The sequence below is a fragment of the Panthera uncia genome, chromosome A2, assembly GCF_023721935.1.
Source record: "Panthera uncia isolate 11264 chromosome A2, Puncia_PCG_1.0, whole genome shotgun sequence".
NCBI classification, from domain to species: Eukaryota; Metazoa; Chordata; class Mammalia; order Carnivora; family Felidae; genus Panthera; species Panthera uncia.
In genome coordinates, this window is record NC_064816.1 from 33519008 (window position 1) to 33534738 (window position 15731).

The following is a 15731-nucleotide window of genomic DNA, read 5'->3' on the forward strand; positions in this document are numbered from 1 at the left end:
ACTGGGTCACAGGTCTGCAAACAAGGTGTCCTCAGGGCTGGTTCCTCTGAGGCGGTGCCTCTCCCGTCACTTCTGCTGGCTTGCCGGCCTTTTTTGTTGTCCCACGGCTGAGAGAAGCATCACTCATGTTCAGATGGGTGTTCTCCCTACTAACATTTCTGAGTCTAAATTTGCCCTTTTTTATAAGGACACCAGTCTTACTGGATTAGGCCCCACCTTAGTAATCTCCTTTAATTTGATAATCTCTGTATGATGCTATCTCAACATGAGATCACATTCTGAGGTACTAGTGGTTAGCCTTGAAGTATAAATTTGTCTTGGGAGGAGACACCACTCAACTCACGACAGGCACAACCGAACACACGGATGTGAGTGGCAACGCAAGGAGCCGTGTGGGACAACAGCTGTGACAGCAGCTCTGTGCAGTCTCTGAACCACAGTCTGCCCCTTTTAAAACTGGGCCTGGTGGGGGTGCCTGGGTGGCTCAGTCGGTTGAGCATCCGACTTCGGTCAGGTCACGATCGCACAGTTCCTGAGTTCCAGCCCTGCATGGGCAGAGCCTGCTTTGGATCCTCGGTCCCCTTCTCTCTCTGCCCCTCCCCGGCTCACTCTCCCAATTTCTGTCTAAAAAGTAAATAAATATTTTAAAAAATGGGCTTGGTGATGGCAATAAGAATGCCTGCCTCCTAGGATCACTGTAAGGATGCCATGAGGCAGTCCTCTTCCAGTGCACAGCACCAGGCTTGGCCCGTGAAATGCGGGCGGGAAGTGTCAGGAGTCTATTCCTGCATGTGCACAACTTGAGGTTTCTAAACAGACACTATGACCAGCCACTGTGTAGGCGAGCCCTGGAGAAACGGTACTGGTGCTGCTGCATTCCAGAAAGCCCTGGGGAGCCCTCTACAACACCAAACGCCTCTCCCTGTAACTGACCATTTCTCTGTGGTCTCCCCCTGACCGTTCCTTAAAGGCAGCATCTGTCCCATGTGCCCTAGCGTCCTATCGACCTACCATCTTCTGAGCCTGATAAGTGCGTTTAACAAGTGATACATTAACAAACACTCACTGAAAGAATAAAAGAATATGAATATTTAAGAAAATATTAACAGCGAAGGTATTTCTTAAACATTCTAACCCGACATGGGAAACAGGAAATATAGTTCAAACTATACATCAGAAAACATTTCTACTCAGGATAACGTCAATAGAAAATATATATCCATTGTACGCTCATGCTCACAGAGGCATTATTCACAAGACAGAAGGCAAAAGCAAGCTAAGTGTCCACTGATGAATGAATGGATCAACAAAATGTTACGCGCCCGTATAAACATACAATGTATATACCCACAACTGAATATAATCCAGCCTTAAAAAGAAGTTCTGGCACTTGTATGGGTGAGGTTTAAGGGCATTATGCTAAATGAAATAAAGGACACAAAGGACAAACACTGTATGATTTCTCTTACATGATGTCCCCAGAGTGAAATTCATAGAAAAAGAAAGTAGAATGGCAGCTTGTGGGGCTGGCAGAACGGAAAATGGGGAGCTACTATGTAATTTGTACAAAGGTCAGTAAGGGAAGATGAAAAAGTTCTGGACGTGGCTGGTGGTGATGGCTGCATAACAGTGTGAATGTACTTACTGCCACAAAAATGTACATGTTAAAATGACAATTTTACGTTACGTATATTTTACAAAAGTAAAATAAAAATTAAAAAGTAAATTAATAAAAAATTTTAAATAAAAAAATACAGGGGTGCCTAGTGGCTCAGTCAGCTAAGCATCCAAATTCAGCTCAGGTCACGATCTCGCGGTTCATGAGTTCGAGCCCCATGTCGGGTTCTGTGCTGACAGCTCAGAGCCTGGAGCCTGCTTCAGATTCTGTGTCTCCCTCTCTCTCTGCCCTACCCCACTCACGCTCTGTCTCTCTCTCTCTCTCAAATATAAAATAAACATTAAAAAAATTTTTAAATAAAAAATAGATACACATATTTTTAGTACCTTGAGAAACATGAGAAGTGAAAAACAAGGTTTTCAGAGACATAAAAGGCATTTTCAGCTTCAAATTATGAATCAAAAAAGCAATCCCTTTGCTACTTCCCTCAACATCCCAAAATTCAATCACAAAAACACTGCTTTGCATTCATAATTAATTTTACTTAAATTACGACAATATTGTTTATTTGAAACTTCAAAGTTCCAAGAAAAGGATTCTTTTCTGGCCTATTAAAAAAATACTTTGAAGTATATTGGGGCAAAATAGACTCATCCTGTAGCACAGAACAAAATATCTTCAAGAAAGGAATACTGTAACTCATGGATTACTGTAGACATAACATTATTGATATACTGCCAATACTAAGATAAATGAAATGTCATACTCCCTTGCAGCCTTTTAATGGAAATGGAACTTAATAATTTTCTCTCATCTCTATCTGAAGTTTAACTCTGTAAGTTTCCCCATGTTAAATTATATTTTATATAAAATACAGTTATAAAATCAATTTTATACCACTCATAAAAGCCTCACCGTAAACCTTTATCAGACAAAAAAGAAAGCATCCATTACGCTCCCAATATGCTCTGCTACGAGTTTTAGATTTGGTACTCCAATCCTAAAAGCACCTGTGATGTTGTGATTTTATTTATTTTTTTTTAATTTTAATGTTTATTTATTTTTGAGACAGAGAGAGACAGAGCATGAATGGGGGAGGGTCAGAGAGAGAGAGGGAGACACAGAATCGGAAGCAGGCTCCAGGCTCTGAACCATCAGCCCAGAGCCCGACGCGGGGCTCGAACTCATGGACCGCGAGATCGTGACCTGAGCCAAAGTTGGACACTCAACTGACTGAGCCACCCAGGCGCCCTGATGTTGTGATTTTAATAAGAAATGTGTATTTGGTCTTTATCCATGGTCCTAGTATGGAGTTCCTAAAACCCCTGGAAATTCCTAAGTGATGAGAGTGATACAGGTCTGTTATGTGCACAAGGTGACCTGGACCCCACCTAAGGATGGGGGCTAGTTGCCAGGGGAACCAAGCTAGTAATCAGAGGGTCGGAGTTTTCAGTTGTATCCCTCCTAAAGGATGAGTGAGGGGCTAGAGACTGAGTTCAATCACCGATGACCAAAGATTCAATCAGCCATGCCTAGGTGATGAGACCTCCATAAAAATCCCTGACCTACAGGATTCTGGGAGCTCTGGAGCTGGTGAACCCACCGAGACCCGGGGAGAGTCGTGTGCTCAGAGAGCATGGGAGCTGTACAACTCTAGTAGCACACCTTGCCCTGGGTGTGCTTGACTTACACCCTTTATTGTAAGAAACCAGTAGTAATCTAGTAAGTAAAATGTTTCTCTAAGTTCCAGGAGCTGCTCTAGCAGACTGAATGAACCTGAGGGGGTGAGGGGGGAGGGGGGAGTGGGGATCACGGAATCAGCAAATCTATGGTCAGTCAGAAGCATGGGTGGCAATGTGGACTTGAGACTGGTGTGAGGGAGGGGGTAGCCAGAAGTTTTAGGATTGAGCCCTTGACCTGTGGGATGTGACATTATCTCCAGCAAGCAGTGTCAGAATGGAGTTGAATTACAGGACATTCAAATGGTGTGTGAGAACCGCCTGGTGGTGTTGGAAAACCCATACATCTGAATCGATGTCAGAACCTACCCCATAGGCTCAGTCTCCCCAAGGACCAATCACAACAGTTCTGCCTCCATTTCAAAGGAGCCTCCTCAACACTTGGTCATTCAACCCTTCTTCATCATTTTAAATTAGTGAGGATAATCGGTTTACAACTCCACTATCTCAAAATGTATCTCGTTTTTCTAACTGGCCAAATAGCACATTTATTTTTTCATGCCAATTATAAAAAAGCTATCAACTGAAAAATTCATTCTTCTTTTCCCTATATTGTTGGTTTTCAAGTTTAATGATATGTCACTTTAAGAAAGAGTTCTGAGTCTTAACAAAGAAACACTCACCATTAATAGTTTATTCCCTTAATCAAAAATAATTAATAACTTTCAGCATTCTTTATATTACTTATTAAAGGCCTATGTAAGCCCTAAGGCTGGAACAAGAGTGCATATTAAATGTGGTTTTCCTCCCCTTCTTCTCAAAGGTAAGTTAACCCAAATAAGTCCTTCAAAGTCCAGGCAACTGTAACCACAGCATCTTGACAGCAACTAGGAGAGCAGGATCAGAAGATGGGGGGACATCAAGCAAACGATACCATAGTTTCCTTATAAAAATGTGAAGACAGGTCCATCGATCGGGGGAAAACTAATATTTTCTGATAAGGCTAAAAATCTGGACTCCACTCCCAATCAGTGCTGAGGCAAGAAAGTCCTTTTCCCAAGAGATTTTGATTTTCTTCCTCTGCTCCCGAGCACACACAAGGGACCACAAGCAGCCTTGCCCTCGCCCCTCATGTCATTCCATACCTTGACTCTTCTGAGTCTCTATCCTGTGGTTCCATTACCCACCTTTCTTACAAGCCAAGGCACTGAGCGGATTTAGAGGGAAGGTGGGGGAAAGATCAAAGGGGGTCTTTTATGAAAATAAAGTCTTTATGATTATAGTGATAAAAATACCAAAACCAATGACTAATATTTATTAACCATTTAGGGTGCAGTGCTAAGATGGTGTGCATGAGCTCAGTTAATGCTCAGTGCAACTTTGGGGGGTGACTACTCTACCTCTCCCCATTTTGCAGTTGAGAAAGCTCAGGCACGGCGTAATTTCATCAAACCTAACAAACAACAGCGTTTTCGTACCATTTTTATGTAACCATTGGGGAAAAACCCTCCCAATCAATCTATGGCACAAGCGTGAAACACACCTGGAATTCAGAGACATTGAAGTGTGGGGGGAAAGCGTGTGTCTTACAAATAAAATACATAAGTAAGTTTCACAAGACCATGCGTTTGAATGAAATGAACCCTGCCCCCTCAGTCCCAGCAGACTGCACCAGGGACTGGTGTGGGAACCAGCGGCCTCTGCACGTAGCTTGAAGGATGTGCCCAAGAAAGCAGCTCATTACTGAGTGGTGGCAAAAAGACCCAAACAAATCCTCTTTGGGAAGTGTAAAGTGGAGGTGAACCACTTCAACCCACAAGAGAAGCTGGGTTACTTCAACGCAGAACACTCTTCCAAGTAAAGCTGAGGAAGTGCCCTGGGCTCATAGAAGCCCACTGTGTACACGTGTCTTTGAAATACTCATTTGGGTATTTGGACAAATGAGCTGACTTCTCATGACAACCCATCTTCCCACTTAATAATTCCTTCCTGAGAAATATTTTTCATTGTAATCATAAGAAAACAGTCTAAAACAAGGCCCACTGCCATTATCTTCAACTCTGGTAAATTAGTCCAACACAGACAAAAAAGGTGAATCGTAAGGAAATCTTCAGAAAGTTGGAAATGTGAAAAAGGAAACAAATCAATCATGAAAATGTGATCTTAGAGACAAGAAGTTCACAAAGGATGGAAAATATAATGATGTTCTTAATGGACCAGGCCACGCCCCCCCCAACACTGCATGCAGAGCTCTGCTACATGGGGATACCATGGTGCTGCTCCTAAGACCCGCCCCCCATCTTAGCCATGGGCTGCAGGGTGGGGGTAGATACCTTATGCCAAACAGTCCATCTATCAGCTGGCCAGTGACCCAAATGTGAATACAAAATGGTGAGCTAGACAAACAAGATTTTCTCCTAAAAAGTATACTATTCTGGGAGATGGAAGCTAGATGATGTTTTGGGGATGGGAGGCTAAAGTGGGCATGGGACTGGACAGTCAAAGTCATGTGCAGGCAGAAGTTACAAAGAGATGTAACCATGAGTAAGTGACTGGTTACAGTACAGAAAAGGCACAGAAGAGCCAACACCAAGGAAGATTAGTGTTGAGTTCTAGTACATGTCCCTTTCAATAAACCTTTTATTTTTCTTGCGATAAGTCCAAGCAGGTCTCTTTCAACCAAAGAAGATTTAAGAAGCATCAGCACCACCCACACAAGACTGAGAGCACAGAAGGAAATAACAAAGCCAGAATGCACCATTTCAACAGGGCCCAGGATGTCATTAACCCCAGAAAAGGCTTCAGGCTTGGGAAAGCATGTCACTGTGCTCAGGTTTAGACATCTGTGCTTGGGAAGGCTGGCAGATGTATGGGGCTTTCTATTTCTCTTCCTTTATTTGCATGTTCCTTTTCTGAGGCCCTAACAAAGTGTCCAGAGAACACCCAGCCATAGGGTCAAAGTACTTGGTTCTAGGAGTAAAGATAAGCAGGGACATTTTATAACCAGAGTGGCTGTTCCCACCCTCTCGGCTCAGGGATGGTACAGAGCCTTTTATCACCTTTTTGCTTTCAGCACAGGATAGGAGGAGGCAGCACCTTGTGGATCAGAAGAAATCATGGCTCCTGACCAGTATATTGCCTTAATAACGCCAATCTTTCTCTCCTACCCCCATTACCAACATTTCATCCATTTCAGTTAGGGTTTTCCAGAAACAGTCTTGGTTTGTTATACCTGCTGCCCTGGTGTGGTAACAATTCACAGTGCTCACGGTCACTTTCAAAGTATCCCAACCTGGCAACAAATTATGCAGCCAACCTAATTTTGGTGCAAGCCCCCATCTTCTCCCATGTTATGTACAACTGGTGGAAGAAGAAAAAAGGAAACCTGTAGATCAATCACAAGTATGCAAACAAGTTTAGTTTTCAGGGGCTCCTGGGTGGCTCAGCCAGTTGAGCATCTGACTCTTGATTTTGGCTCAGGTCATGCTCCCCGCATCATGAGATGGGGGCCCATCTTGAGGTCCATGCTGAGCGTGGAGCCTGCTTGGGATTCCCTCTCTCTCTCTCTCTCTCTCTCTCTCTCTCTCTCTCCTTCTCAAATAAAAAAAGTTTAGTTTTCAGAGATGCTGAAATGTGAAAAAGTTAGTCTTGTAATAAAATACGTAATTCTTACAGATCAAAAGAATTATCAGTGTTTAAGGCAAGATTTAGACCCAGACAGTCTGACCCCAGTCCTGCCTTATGCACATTCTCCTGATACAATTACTAAGGGCACTGAATCAGTGCACAGTCCCCCAAGGGAGCCCCATGCTTGCAACATTCCCCCACACATCTCCATCCTATATGCAGAAAGGGTCCTCTAAAGCTTCAAACTTCCCCCTTTGCCTCACTATCTAAACTCTTCAATGATTCTCCACTGCCCTCAAGAACAAACCTTAACTCCAATACCAGATGCCAGGATCAGCAGAATGGTGCCCCTGCTTTGGTCTCCAGCCTCATCTCTGACTGCCCCGCCACCCGAAACTCCACAAGGCAGCCCTCCTGAATTCCTCGGTGCCCACAAGTCACAACCTTGGTACCCGGACAGCCCAGAAATGGAAGCGGGCCGGGCACATGGAGAAACAGGAAGTAGTAGGAAAAGAGACACCAGACCCACATGCCACACACCCCCCCCCCACAGGTCCCAAAGTTGCACACAACTACCCCTAATGCTTGGCCATGTCTCCAACATCAATTTATACATTATACCAAACCCCTCCAATTTTAAAACAAAAATAAACTTTACAGAGTTAAGCCTAAGAAATCTATGCCTTCGTGACTGGTGCTGAAGTGCTATTCTTTTGGAACCATTTTTGAAAGAGGCAAAAGCTGGCCGTGTCACCTGCACACTGATCCAAGTCTGCAGTCAGAATACCAGGAAGCTCTGTCCTCCAGGAGCACCCCCCGGAGCCCACCCTGCAAAAGCAATGTAATTTCACAACTTCAGAATCCCCGAAACGCTACAGTCAGTGCTCCACACTTGGGCAGACAGCAAAAGGCACCTGGGACTGGCTGTGACTACAGTCTATTCTTTAGGTGTCCCGCCACCTCAGATCTTTGACGCACATGAGGTCCAGAAGCCATCACTACTAAGTAAACACGAAGATGTGCAAACATTTCTGGAATGAGCCACATCCAGGATGGTGCAACAGAGCTCACCATGTGACCTTCCCTACTGCTACCTTGGGCTTCTACAGACCTTCACTTCACGACCTCTTCTTCACGCCCTCTTCACGCCCTGCAAATAATGTAGAACTGGGGTACAGGAGGCAGGCCATGGACTGTCTGAGCCTCAAGTGCTCCAGATGTAAACGGAAAATGATCATCTCGGTCCCACGTGGTTGGTGCAAAGATTCAAGGAAACAAAACATGTGGAAAACACCAAGCTAGTGCCTAACCCTGAGATGGCAGCAAACAACACGTTTATCAGATCTGAGAAGGGAAAATGCTTCTAGCTTAGTAAAGCATAAAAAAATGCAAGTAAAGTTAGCTTCAAATTCGCCGTAAGAAAAATAACCGTTGTGAGCCAACCATATCATTATGTCAAATGTACTCTCTGTAACCACATATGAGATTTATCCCTTTTCAGAGAACAATAAATCAAGGTTCAACCAAGTTCAACAGTTTTGTAAAGCAAGAGCCTGGCAGACCCAGAATTTGAATATTGTTCGATTTGAATGCAGAACTCACACCCTCTTCTCTGTTACCCTGTTTCCCAGAGCCTGAAGCCAGCCAGGGAAGGAGTCAGATAAGAGCCTGGAGAAGACAACCTGGTACACAGATCAGTACACCTGAGTCAGCACAAGCCACTCGGGGCAGAGAGACTGGGAAATGCAAGCAATCAGTGTAACCGGATGTTTCCGCCCAAATAGGATCCTTTAGCAACAGTTTAATGTTTTAACAGCCTAAGTGGCTTGTCAGCATGAGGCAGGTGACTTGCTCGCCTCTAATTGTAATTAAGCAAGTTGCTCTTGACCTCTCTGTGATGTTCCCTTACACGTGTCGTGAAGACAATACAACCTCCTTAGCAGTAATGTTGCAAGGGCTAAAGAAATGGTATGCAGAGATCACGGTGCATAGGGTCTCTGCGCACATGCGAAATGAAGTCTTATTATGAAAGTCCTGTCACAACTAGACTTGTTACAGCCCCTTCCTTCCTCGCTTGCCTCGATTGTCTGCATCGTTGCTCAACTTCTGTTACTTACCTGCCCTTCCCTCTTCTCTATGAACCGCACTCAGTCACTGAGACCACAAAAGCTTACTGAATACCTTGTCAGGCGAGCTGGGGAAACTGGTGATGATAAGAAAATCTTCGGCCTCAATGAGCTCACAATCTTCTATTTGTGAGAGAGGGAAGAAGAAAGACAATAAATAAATATACAAGGAAGAAACACAATAAATCACCAGACTTTAAAACGTTAGCATAATAAAGCAAGTAAGGGGTAGAGAGACATCTCTGGGGAGAGGCAGAATCAGATAAAATATTCAGGGAAAGCCCTGTCTGAAGATTTAACATGGAGTCAGACAGCTAATGAAGGAAGAGAACAGGCCTGGGAGCAGAGGAAACAACGTTTCAGAAGGAGAGCACAGCAAGCCCCCCAGTGCAGGAACAAGCACAGCCGCTGAGAGGACCAAAAACACAGCCCAAATGCAGCATTCACATGCCCTAGTACAATTCTTGGTTTGCACGCCAATTTTGCCACCAAACTCTGAGCCCCCTGAGGGTAGGGGCCGTGTATCTCCCATCTGCATTCACTCAGTCATGTAGCAACCTCGACATGCCCAGCATTCTCATCAACATTGGGTTTACAGGGAAGAACTAAACTGACATAGTTGTCGCCTTCAGGGAGCTTATACCCAATACCACCAGGCACAGACCAAGTGTTCAGAAAACCAACTACACGAACAATACTTGCAGGGTGCCTGGGTGACTCGGTCAGTTAAGTGTCCGACTTTGGCTCAGGTCTCATGGTTCGTGAGTTCATGCCCCGAGTTGGGCTCTGCTCTAACAGTACAGAGCCTGCCTGGGATTCTCTCTCTGTTACTCCCCGCAACCCCCCCCCCCCAAACCCATGTGCTCTCTCTCTCTCTCTCTAATAAATAAACTTAAAAAAAAAAAAAAACTCACTAAATAAACTTTTTTTTGTTTAATGTTTACTTTTAAGAGAAAGAGAGACAGAGCCCAAGCTGGGGAGGGGCAGAGAGGGAGACACAGAATCTGAAACAGGTTCCAGGTTCTGAGCTGTCAGCCCAGAACCTGACACAGGGCTTGAACCCACGAACTGCAAGATCATGACCTGAGCCTAAGTTGGATGCTTAACTGACTGAGCCACCCAGGTACCGCAATAAATAAACTCTTTTAAAAAATGAACAATATTTGCTTGGTTTTTAGTTAGGATGGAATTCTATGCATGCTGAGTTCTAGGCTTTCTACAGCCCATCCTCCTTCCTCATTTGTCTAGAAGATCCCCTTCAGTTACATACCTGCCTCTCCCTTCTCCATACAAAAGGGGTGGCAAGAACTGACTCCTGCACTCTCCCCCACGTTCTCTCCCCTCTGCCTTTTTGCACACTGCCCACCCCACCTGCAGTGCCCTCCCCACTTCCCTCTTCACCAGACTAACTCGAGTATTATCTCCCAAAGTTTCATTAGGATATTGATTTTACAATTTGCTCAAACGTGGGCAAATCTCTCAAGTTCTTGAGGCAAAACATTTCCATCGAGTAACAGAAAGTGATAAATCAAGTGACAATCCCACACTGAGTAAAGAGAACTGAAGGACAAATGATCTGAGGTTAGGTAGATAATTTCTCTTCCTTCCCAAAATATGAGGTATTATTTCAGTGACTTTCTGGGCATTGTGCCTGCGGAACAGGGCTACGATACACAGGCAGCAACGTTCTCACTACCGGGGGTCTGCGCACTCCATCCCTGGCCCATAAAAGATCAGTTTCATTTACAGTAAACAAAACCAATTTGGGACACTTAAAGGTCTTCCCCACACAGAAGGTCAACAGTTTAGCTTCTAAATTATCTGAGATAGATTTCTTCCTCTAAGAGAAGAAATTGCAGCTGTAAAAAAAAAAAAAAAAAAAAAAAAGTCAGATATTTATTCTTTTAGGCAAAAGGCACAAATATGTGAGTCACAACTTCCGGCCCAACCTCCACAGGCTCATTTAGCTGATAAGGACTTACACGGGACCTTTAGTCCTTCACTTCTAAAAGCCATGCATCCCTCTTTCTCCTCCTACATCCTGAAGGAGCAGAAAATTAAGCTGGAGCCACCCACTTAGAAGAATACAACAGCAGGGGCATGGGTTTAAACAGTTTCCTTCAAAACCATGTGTTCCTCTAGGAGTTCCTGGACAGAAGCTCTGGGCTTTGCAGAGAACCACACAACAACTCCACAGCTGGGGACCTGACAGGCAGTGTTTCCCACAAGGTCTACCCTTCACCACACAGCAGCTCCGCAAACCCCACCCTGCCATTATGAGAGGGAACGTGTGCAGAAGGGCAACAATACCACCTTTGGGATTATCATTAACCATTGAAACTCTGTGCCCTCAACCGAAATTCCCATGTGACATGACCTACAGAGTGGGCTCATCTCTGTGCCCACCGCAGCCATGTCATGCTGTATGACATTGCCATGTAGTACAGCATCCTGTTCTACTGGAGGACTATCTGGACCCAGCAACATAGCCTTTACATGTGAAAAATCCCCTAACAATGATGAGATCTTTACTAGAGTACTGAGTTCACAGAACATTCCCCCTAAAAGTTTCAAAGCCAGCCTACGTCTGCAGTAGGAATTATACAGTACAGTAATTACATGCCTAATCTTTAGCAGCCAGGACTGGGTTTCAGACCCAACTATTTTTTTACTAGCTAAATAACTTTGAGCAAGTCACTTATCCACTCTAGACTCTTAAAAGCTCCTTATCAGATACTGCAAATCCCCACATGATCTGGCCCCTGCCTACCTCAAGCTACTACTGGTACTACTACTTTCCCCTCTTTAACTATTTGGACATGTTGAGCTCACTCCCGCCTCAGGGCCTTTGCACTTGCTGTCTTCTATGCCTAATACCCTCTTCCCCAAAGTTTCACCTGGCTGGCTACTTTTGGTTACTCAGGTCTCAGCTCAAATGTCAAAAAGTCACCTCCAAGATCTCATAAACCTAATATTGAACGTGTGACTACGTATTGTACAATTCCATTTACATAAGTACAGAAAGGAACGAGACCATGGTATGGTGGTGTAAGTGTAGGGACTTGGTGACCCTTTCCAGGGTGGAGGCAGCAACAGGTAGAAACACCAGGGGACCCTCGGGGTTGCCACTAAATGATTAGTTTTTTTATCTGAATCTGGTGACCTGGGCATATTCCATTTGTGAGAACCCTTCAAGTTGGTCATTTATAATATGTACATTTTCAGTACATGTGTTACATTGCAACAAAAAAATCAAGCCAAAACAAAACAAAACAAAAACCCCACCTTATCAAGTTGGTTTACCTTGACCACCTAATCTACGTACACCTTCTTGGCTAAGCTATTCATTCTCCATCCCAGGATTCTATTTTACCTTTGTGTAGCATTTGTCCCTGGCTGAAATCATCATCATTATTTATGTATGTATGTACAGTCTAGCCCTTCCCCACCCCCATTAAAATCAAGTATGATGTGGCCATGTGCTCTGCGGGCTTTGTTCTCTACCCCCAAATATCAGCACCTAGAACAGTCCTGTCCTAGGTATAGACTGAATAAAAAATGTATGTAAAATAAAAAATGGCTAAAGCAGGCTTTCTAAGACTATAACATCAATCATAAGTCAAATAGCTGAAGCCAAGAGCAGAGGAAATAAGAAATTTCAATGACATTAAACCTCGGGAATATGTGTCAAATGTTAAATTTAACTACAGGGTGGGTGAGGGGAGGGAGCTAAAGTGTCATTCTAGGGACATCTTTTTGAGTGGTTACAGTTATTTCTCAAAGCAGAAACTGGGCCTTTTATCTCTGCATACCCAACAGCTCTGCACGAGGCCCTAGTAAAAACTAGGTGTGAGGCAAGAGTGGCAACAAATTTCTCAAAATACTTAGGATTTTTAAGGTTCGTGGGAAAAGGGGGTCATGTTCAACTGTAATGTTTGCCGTGGCCAAGGGAGTAGGTACGCACAACACCAAAGGAGACTCTGTTGGAAGAGATACTAAGAAGTACCCAAGAATTTAAAAAGTATCTTAAAAGTCATGAGCAATACTCTCCTAATACTGTCAATTCTAAGAGATTTATAAAAAAAAAAATTTAGGGGCGCCTGGGTGAATCAGTCGCTTGAGCATCCGGCTTTGGCTCAGGTCGTGATCTCGCAGTTCGTGAGTTCGAGCCCCACATCAGGCTCTGTGCGGACAGCTCAGAGCCTGGAGCCTGCCTCAGATTCTGTGTCTCCCTCTCTCTCTGCCCCTTCCCCGCTCACGCTCTGCCTCTGTCTCTCAAAAATGAATGAAGTTAAAAAAAAAAATTTTTTTTTAAATTTAAATGTCAGTAGTTCTAGGACTTGGATGTTATATAGTTGCTACTTGATAAGCAGACTAACCTCAATGCTAACATGACGCATTTTTTTTTTAATTTTTTTTTCAACGTTTTTTTATTTATTTTTGGGACAGAGAGAGACAGAGCATGAACGGGGGAGGGGCAGAGAGAGAGGGAGACACAGAATCGGAAACAGGCTCCAGGCTCCGAGCCATCAGCCCAGAGCCTGACGCGGGGCTCGAACTCACGGACCGCGAGATCGTGACCTGGCTGAAGTCGGACGCTTAACCGACTGCGCCACCCAGGCGCCCCTAACATGACGCATTTTAATGAAGTCTACACTCACCAAGCAACAGCCCGGTGTAACAGAAACTTAAAAGTAAACTATTCTGGAATGGGGTTCTGCCACAAACTCTCTTTGTAACTTTGAACAAGTCATTGAATTTCTTTAGGCCTCAATTTTCCACGTGTGAAATAAGCTGGTTGCACTAGATACTGGCTAATGTCCATTTCTGGTTCTTGGGCACTAAGTACTAACCTGAACTTCTAAAAAATTCTCATCTTTGAAACCTTGTGCTTACAGGGTAACACATCATCCAAGAGTGATGTAAATCAAAGCTGCTGGATGGAGCGAGGTAACAGAACCTTTTGCCCAGTCTTGCCAAACCAAGGCTATCTGTCCCCAGACAGATTCCCTGGAGTGTTGTGTTCAGATCTCACTTCTTGGTTAGGCAGGAAGCCCTACCACACCTCGGCTAAACACTTGGGTTCCTTGTACAATTAAAGCTTTGAGTTTTCACTGCCCAGGGCCCCATGTGTCTCATCAATTCAAGCCTGCACTCATAGTTAGCACTACAGTTGTTTTTTGTAACACTTAAATAATGAATAGGACTTGATCACCTGGAGGTATTCTCCTCACTGCATTACAATAGTTATTAGTGATTTTAATTAGACAAAACTGCCATTCCTTTCCACTATCCCACCATACTGTCAAGTGCCTATTAAGGCTATTACAGTAATAAGTATTAGCACCTTTTAAATTTACGTTAACAAAAACAGAGAAATGAGAAGTCAGGAAATGAGAGGGGAAAAAAGAAAAAAAAACAAAACCTTGCATATAATTAGCCAACGCTTAGAGTAACCCAAAGAATCATTGGTAGCTATCTAATAAATTGTCCTAAAAACTATGCTATGCATATCCTGGTTAAAATTGCATGTGATAATTTGACTCTCATAAATTAAAAACGGGGAAAATGAACAAGGACGTTGCCCGGCTGTGGCTGAGCCCCACGCTGCCCTTTCTTTAAAGGGGGGAAGAACTTATCTGTGGACAATCAGAAGTTGAGCAGTTGAGTGATTTCTCCAAGAACCATCACCAACTTTTAACCCCCCAAAAGGCTTCTGAATACTTCGACTCGTGCCATTCTGCAGAAACTACAATATACAGGAGGCCAAGTTTGAACAGCTACTCGGCCCCTTAGCTTTCTATTCTCTATAAACGAGGAGAAAGTGGACAGGGGGAATGCTCTGACGTGTGTTTGTGACGAGGCTGATTCCTCGTTGTAGGGAAAGGAGAGCGTTTCCCACTTTCCTCCTCGACCCCCGCATTTTGCCAACTCAGGCGCCCCTGAAATCTGCAAAAACAGTCCCCCCGGAGAAAGTTCCTCAGGGAGGTGAATCATTAATACCAGCCAGGCTGGGATGGGTTTCTGGGCATGTTCTTCACGTGGCCTAACACACGCGCTCAGAGGTCGAGACGTTTCTAAAGGAGAGCTGGCAACGTGGATGGTAAAACCTCAGGTCTCCTAAACCCGGCCAGAGAACTTCTCGACTTGCCAGGCGGAGCCAGGTGCGGTGCCGGCGCCCTCCGCGTGGGCCCAGGGAACCGACGCCAGCGACTGCTGAGTGCTGGGTGGCGCCCTCCTCGGCCCCGGGGCCACACCCGAGCGGGGGCTGGGGGGGGTCTCCCACGCGCCCGGGAGCAGCTCCGCGCGTCGCCTCCGGGGATGCAGCGCCCGCGCCGCCGGGCACCCGCTGCCGGGAAGAAACAGGCGGCGGCGAGGACGACGAGGGCCGGGAGGACCCGGGCAGGCGGCCGCCCCGCCAGCGCCCTCCGCGCGGCTCCAGCCACCGGGCGCGCTCACCTGGGACCTGGCCGCCAGCAGCGGGGGCCGGAGCGCCAGGTCTCGCAGAAGTTTCCGGGCCTGCGCTGCCACGGGGGACGCCATCTTAAACAGGAAACTCGGCGCGGGGGAGCCGACTGCGCGCGGGCGGCCGAGGTCGGAGGAGGAGGAGGGAGGAGGAGGAGAGGGGCGGGCCCGGCCGGCCCCCGGCCGCCCCCGCGCCGCGGCGCGCGGCCCCGCCCC

General features: G+C 45.4%; 1 protein-coding gene across 8 annotated transcripts in view; it reads right to left on the reverse strand.

The window, feature by feature from the left end:
* Positions 1-15731, reverse strand: part of SUCLG2 (succinate-CoA ligase GDP-forming subunit beta) — a 326281-nt gene that overhangs the window by 309864 nt on the left and 686 nt on the right. For 4 of the 8 annotated variants that reach the window (XM_049642683.1, XM_049642681.1, XM_049642682.1 and 1 more), the window contains exon 1: positions 7232-9099. The exons of 1 other annotated variant lie outside the window; for it this stretch is intronic. In XM_049642683.1, the coding sequence (XP_049498640.1) occupies positions 7232-7540 (309 nt within the window). In that variant the 5' untranslated portion in view covers positions 7541-9099. 3 more of the 8 variants (XM_049642692.1, XM_049642687.1, XM_049642691.1) reach the window with 3 other exon arrangements.